The sequence below is a fragment of the Phocoena sinus genome, chromosome 18 (genome assembly GCF_008692025.1).
Source record: "Phocoena sinus isolate mPhoSin1 chromosome 18, mPhoSin1.pri, whole genome shotgun sequence".
Classification (NCBI taxonomy): Eukaryota; Metazoa; Chordata; class Mammalia; order Artiodactyla; family Phocoenidae; genus Phocoena; species Phocoena sinus.
This window is the reverse complement of record NC_045780.1, coordinates 5,237,453-5,243,800: the sequence shown is the minus strand read 5'-3', so window position 1 is coordinate 5,243,800 and position 6,348 is coordinate 5,237,453. Positions and strand designations below refer to the sequence as shown.

The following is a 6,348-nucleotide window of genomic DNA, read 5'->3' as shown; positions in this document are numbered from 1 at the left end:
GATCTCCGCCCCCTTTTTTGCTCTTACACGTCCCCTGCATCCCTTCCCCTTCAGGGACTTTCTTCTCTTTGCCCTTCCAGAAGCTTTTCTCAGAAAAAGTGAACGATGTACTCAGTGGTAGCTACTCTCAGGGGTACTTGTGTTGAACCAAATATGGGAGGCCTTAGTTAAAAAGAATTGATTTCTAGTTTCAGATTTTCAGTCATTGAAAGTCTGAAATGGTGGTGGCGGTGAGTGTGTGTGTCTATGACTGATGGGGATACCACCCAGGCTCCTGAAATCTTTCCCCCCAAATTTGGTCTTGTGGGTACCCATGCGCACAGTGGAAGAGGGAGCCCCGTTGTCTACAGGTCATAGGACGAATGGATAGGGTGTTCTTGGAAAGGCCCTAGTGGCTCTGTAAACTCTGCTCGCCCAGCACGCCTCGGATTGATTCACCATTTCAACCCAGACGCCCAGGGCTGTCCAGATTAGCGGCCATGCTCGCACTGTGCAGGCATCTTTGGTCTCTCCCCTCGGACCCCCACTCATCTTCTCTTTCCCCTTCCTCCTCTCAAGCCCCTCCCGAGTGCAGACTCCAGTGCTCCGGATGGAGAAGGTCCACTTATTCCATGAGGGATGGATGAAGGGAAGGAGAGAGGTGGGCTTGGAGCTAGGCTGCCAAATCCTGACCACTGTGGACTGGCCAAGTTCAGCAGAGAAGACCCAAGTCTAAATCAGTGCTTCTCAACCTGAAGAGTGGTTCTCAAGGGGACATTTGGCAGTGTCTGGAGACATTTTTGCTTGTCACAACTGGCGGGAGGGGTACTACTGGCATCTAGTGGGTAGGGGCCAGGGACGCTGTGAAACATCCCACAATGCACAGGGCAGTCCCCACAGGAAGAATTATTTAGCCCAAAATGTCAGTAGTGAGGAAGTTGAGGAGCTGGTCTAAATGCAGGTGGAAAGAGTCCCTCTCTGGCCTTCAGTGAGTCCCGGCACCCGGGCAGTGCCTGGCCAAGCAGAGCTGACCGTTACTGACTCTGAACAATGGACTCCAGGGAGTCCTGGAGGTATTTGCATCTGTGCGTGCTCTCCAGCCCTGCAGTGGGAGATTTGGGTAGCAGCCTGTGTGTGAGTGGTCACTTTCCAGCTTTCAGAAAATAATTCCGCACTGTGCCCCGGGCACAGCTATAGGCATGACAAGTGACAACAACAGCAGTGTTGTTAGTTAGCATTTATTGAAACTCGGCAGACCTTGTGCTTAGCAATTTATGTGAATTCCATGCTTTAATATTGCACGACAACCCAGCAAAGGAACTATTAACACAATCCCCATTTACAGATGAAGAAACCGAGGCTTAGGAAGAACCAGTGGTTTGCCCAAGATTACCCAGCTTGTAAGTAAATGGTGGAAATGGGTTGCCAAGCCGGTCACTTGGATTCTAGCATCCAAACTCCTGGCCACTAAACCACAGAGAAAAGAAAGATGCTGTCCCTGAAATAAACTCAGGGGTCTGTATGTGGATTAGTCACACTCAATGATAATTTCCAGGAAATTTCGTCCTGATAAGATAACTCAGTTTGATTTTAATTGCACAATTTGCCTTGCAAATCCCAAATTCCAGCTCAAAATAGGGTGGTTAGACTGAATTCTGTCTCCCCAAATAAGAAGCTCCATTTCTGCAGACGCGCCTGCCTTGGCCCCAACCCTGGCAGCAGAGTCGGTCTGGACCGACAGAGACTGCAGAGTGAGGACTAAAGAGTGTTGGAACTCAAAAGCCGTAGCCGCCCCTGCAGGCGGCGGCTGGATGCCGAGAGCCCCCGCGCGCCCAAGCCGCGTCCACACTCCGCAGCGTCGCCCTCTTGTCACCGCCTTGGTAACCACACGCCGCAGGGAGCCTGCGTTTTTTCCCATGCTCACCAGGAAAGCCCACCAGAAAGCGAAAAAGCTGGAGCGGGACGGGGAGTGAAGTCTTGGGTAGAGAAAGATGAGAGGGATAAAATCGCGCTCCCAGGAGAACTGGAGCCGCGTGGACACGGCGCGCAGCAGTGGATCTGCGGCTTCTGCGAGCAGCTGGGACAGGAGGGGCCACTGCATAGGATGGCAGCACTGAAGAAGTCCGGGGTAGCTTGAGATGAGGGGGGGGCGGATCCAACCTCTTCACCACGCTCCAAGCCCAGTTTCCGGCTCCCTCAGTAAGGCACCTCTCCCGCCCCTCCCCCGCCCCACGCCAACCCACCCACCCACCCCCGCCTTCCCCAGCTCGAGCCCATCTCCGAAACTGCATTTCTGGTAAGGGGGTGTGTCACCAAGAGCCAGCGGGAGCCTGTCTCAGGTGCACCTCCCGACCCCCATAAATCCAGGAAAGGTGCTGGCTCAAAGCGAGCCCTTCGGATCCACCATGGACCTGGCCCCTGGGGGCCCTGCTGCTGCCGGGTCCCAAACCTCAAAAGTACACTGGTGGGCAGCGCTGGCGCTAAAGGATGCGAAAGTTCACTACCGAAGGGCTCTTAGAGCAGCGGGTTAGCCGCCCCAAACTCGGAAAGCGTCAGAATCACTGATAATAACACATTCGTTGGTATTCTATTCAGGGTGTGCCTTAAAGCACCCCGGCTTCGGCTTCGTCTTGTATTGGCACAATGGCCCCTCCTGGGAGGGCGGAGAACTGGTCTCCCGTGAGACTGGGGTTCAGACTGATGGGGATGGGGGTCAGAGGGAGGGTGCCAAGGGCGCGCGTGACAGGCTTTCATCTGCCTGGGGCACAACCCATGCGTCTGCTCCAGGGGGAACCAGGAGTGGCCTCTCCGTGGGGAGCCAGAACGCGCCCACCTTTATTCTAGCGGAACTGGAGAGACAACCCCGCACTCAAATGACCACGCATCTGTTGAGCAACCCCAACTGGAGCGCCTTTCTCGCCGAAAGGACACGTGTGTTTGCTCTGCCTAAATGAGTCCGGCGCTCTCCAGGGTGTGCGTGGTGTGTGTGTGTGTGTGTGTGTCGGAGAGATTTCTGGCAGGAAAAGAAGTGAACCAGGCCCCTAGGACGTGGAATGGGGGGCTTGGGGAGGTCGTGGGAATCCGGATCCGCTGTTTCACGTATCCGATTTCCTGAGCAGCAGAAACACCCACTCCGGTGGCCGTGCGCCCTCCGCCTCCGCGGAACCCGCGCACCTCCTGCGTCTCTTCCTCCACGTACGAGTAAAACCCCCAGCGTATCTCCAGAGGAGGGCTGGGGGGTGCATTATAAATCGTAGGGGGCTGTGGGATTGTAACAAGAATCCGTGCGAACGCAACGTCTCGGAGCCACCAGCTCCGGCTACGGAGGACCCCTCGCGGGAACCCCGGCGCCGAATCTTTCTGGGTCCCCGAAATCGCGGCCAGCGGTCTGGGAGTAGGGACCCCGCTAATGGAATTTGCCTTAAAGCAAAGCGAGCCGGCCTTTCCAAGAGGAGGCTGCGCCATTTCGCTGGGAATTTGTCGCTAACAAATACGATAGATTAAAACAAATAGATTGATAACAATAACAAGTTATCCATCCGAGCTCAGCAAAGGACTGAGTTCAGCGGCTCGCGCGGAAGTGGTCGCTGACCTTGGAGATGGCAGTCAGGACAGCCAAACCAAGGGGGCTGGAGGTGGGGCCGGATCCCAGGTGGGACGGGGGCGCTGCAGGGGTCAGGACTACAGGCACAGCACGGGGAGCGCCCGTCCTTCCCATCGGACAGGGCTCTGCTCTCTCCTGCAGGGGTGCACCTTGCCCGAGTCGGACAGGAGACCGGGGAGCGCACCCGGTCGGTGGGCGCCGAAGGCGGAGTCTCGGGGGCTGAGGGTGCAGAGAGGGCTTGACGAGCTGCGAGGAGAGGAGCGGAGCTGGACTTCGCCACCCAGCCCCGCCCGGCCCCAGCAGGAAGCCCCAACCTGCCTGGGGATCCCGAACCACGTGGATTTCTAAGAAAAAAAAAAGTTTATTTAAACTTTTGTACATAAATAAATAAATAAATATCTTCTGGTATTACAGAGACCTTACAGTTACAAGCTAGGCTGGGGCGGGGCCGGGGTCTGGGAGAAGAGGGGTCGTCAGAGGCAGAGAGCCGGCCTCTGGGGGAATGCAGAGCGTCGCCGAAACAAAGTGAATCGGTTTCCCCAACACGAATACCACGGGAGGCAATTTCGCTCGTGGGAGAGGAGCCATGGGCACAGCAAGGTCTGATGGAGGGACGACTGAACTTCGAGGAGCGGAAGAGAAAGGAAAAGAAAAACAAAACCCAGACGTTCATCAATGTGTCTGGGGGTGTGGGAGCGTGGATAAATCACCGCAGGAAAGAGGTGGGGAGGGAAAGACGTAAAGGGGGGAGGGGGGAGCGAATGGGCACCCGAGGCGTCAAAGGCCGAGCTTGACCCAGGGTGGAGAAAGGGGAGGAAGCGAGGAAGCCTGAGCCAGTCCAGAGAGGGCGGGCGGGGAGGCGCCGGCGGCCAGCAGGGCGCTGGGCCGGGCCGCTGTGCTGCGTGACTGAGAAGGATTCGCGCGCGTGCAGTGTGTGCACAGCTCGGAGTCCGCTTTGGACGGCCGCGGGCCCTGGGGTAGGGATAGCAAGGTCAGGTGTGCCAAGCTCTCGGCGCTTCCCAGGGCCGGGGACCTCCGCAAAGCCGTGCCAAATCCGTGCGCGGCCGCCATTTGGCAGTGGGTGCCTGGGAAACGGTGCTGCGTCCCAGGACCAGTCTTTGAGCCGCGGGGAGTGTCTGGGATGGGCGACCCGGGGAGGCGTGCGCCTAGGGAGTGACCGTGAGATCCCGGTCGTCCTTCCCCGATGAGGATGGAGACATGGGCAATTCGTCGTCATCCTCGGAACACTTGGCTGAGGAGAGCGACGCGCACTTGCAGCCTTGCGGTGCGCCCCCGCCGGCACCCGCATTCCCGCCGCCGCCGCGGTGGTTGCCGCCTTTGCCTTCTTTCTTGTGCTTCACCCGGCGGTTCTGGAACCAGATCTTCACCTGCTTCTCCGACAGATTCAGGTAGGTCGCGATCTCGATGCGGCGCAGGCGGGACAGGTACATGTTTGAGGCGAACTCGCGTTCCAGCTCTAGCAGCTGCGCGCTGGTGAACGCCGTGCGCATCCTCTTGCTGCTAGGCAGCTGGTTCGAGCTGTTGTCTGGAGTGGGTAGGGGTGCAGACACGGAAGCGATCAGACCCTTCGCTGTGGGCCCGATCCTCCGGTAGGCGGCCGTCAGAATCCCGGGTCTTTGGTCTCTCACCCACCTCTTTGCCCTGAACACAATGCACAGCGGCGTAACCGCGGGTGCCTCCTCGCCAAGCCTCGGGACCCTGGTACTCCCGGAGTCACGCGGCCCCCGTGCTCCCTTCTGGAGCGCCCTGAGCCCCAGCCCTCGTTTCGTCCTGGGAGCCCCCGCCAGGGCCTGGACCTTCTGCCTCACCCTCCCTCCCCGTGTCCTGTCCCGTCCCTCCAGCCGCACGCCACCCAGAGTGTCCACTCAGGGGCCCGAAATGGCCCTCATCGCCCGCAGAACGCCCAGGGTCCTCATCCCCCATGCCCGCCTAGTCAGCTTTCGTCTGCCCGGTCCCGTCCCTCCCCGCCCCACCTCCCCACTCCCCCACTCCCCGCCTTACCCAAGGAGATGCAGTGGAACTGCCTGGGGTCGGGCAGCGGATAGGAGGTCTGGTACAGCGCGGCGGCGGCCGCGGCGGCCGCGGGACCGTGAGCGACCCCGGGCGACACGGCCGAGTGCTGGCGGCCCAGGGGCGCGTGGCAGTATTGCGAGCCGAAGGACGGGAAGGACGCCTTGAGCAGAGGCAGCGCGGGCGGCCCGGGGGGCCCGTGCAGCTGCGAGGCGGTGACGCAGAGCGGGCACACGCACAGCAGCCCGGCCTTGCGCGCGTGGCAGGCGCCGGGCGAGAGGCCGTGCAGGGCGTGCGGCGGCGGCACCGCGTAGGGAAAGAGCGGCGGCGGGCTGCCCTCCGGCGCCTTCTTCTCGCCGGCCTCGCGCAGCACCAGCGAGTCCACGAGGAAGGAGCGCGGCATGGCCCCCGTGCGCGGTCGCCCCGCCGCCAGCCCGCTCCCGGCGCCCCGCGGACCTCGGGGCTCACCACGCACCTCCCCGGGCCGCGGCCGCGCTCAGCTGCCTCTTCCGGGGAGGCCGGAGGCGCCGCTGAAGCCGGGGCTGGAGGCGCCTCCGCTGCTGCCGCGGGCGCCGCCCAGAGAGCGCGGGGTGCTGGCCAGCACTAGTGGTGCTGAAAGGCGCCGGCGGCGCCGCTTAAATAGGACTATTGCCATGTGATGGGCTACGCCAGGAGCGGCCGGGGCCTCTCAATAGGGTTTTTGTGCCTTTTCTCTTGGCATTCACTCTGCACGC

At 60.4% G+C, this 6,348-nt stretch overlaps 1 protein-coding gene across 1 annotated transcript; it reads right to left on the bottom strand.

The window, feature by feature from the left end:
• Window positions 1–4,749: 4,749 nt before the first annotated feature.
• On the bottom strand, window positions 4,750–6,017 carry GSX1 (GS homeobox 1). Its single transcript, XM_032611743.1, has 2 exons — window positions 5,606–6,017; window positions 4,750–5,129 (listed from the first exon to the last, which is right to left on the bottom strand). Exons 1-2 carry the CDS (start codon window positions 6,015–6,017, stop codon window positions 4,750–4,752), a joined length of 792 nt encoding a protein of 263 aa, XP_032467634.1.
• Between the last annotated feature and the right edge of the window lie 331 nt (window positions 6,018–6,348).

What these genes read in the sequence shown, in the direction of transcription:
- GSX1 (XM_032611743.1), bottom strand. Translation starts at nt 6,017, where the DNA reads ATGCCGCGCTCCTTCCTCGTGGACTCGCTGGTGCTGCGCGAGGCCGGC. An exon ending in GTTCCACTGCATCTCCTTGG is followed by an intron (nt 5,130 to 5,605) that starts GTAAGGCGGGGA and finishes TACCCACTCCAG; the next exon opens with ACAACAGCTCGAACCAGCTG.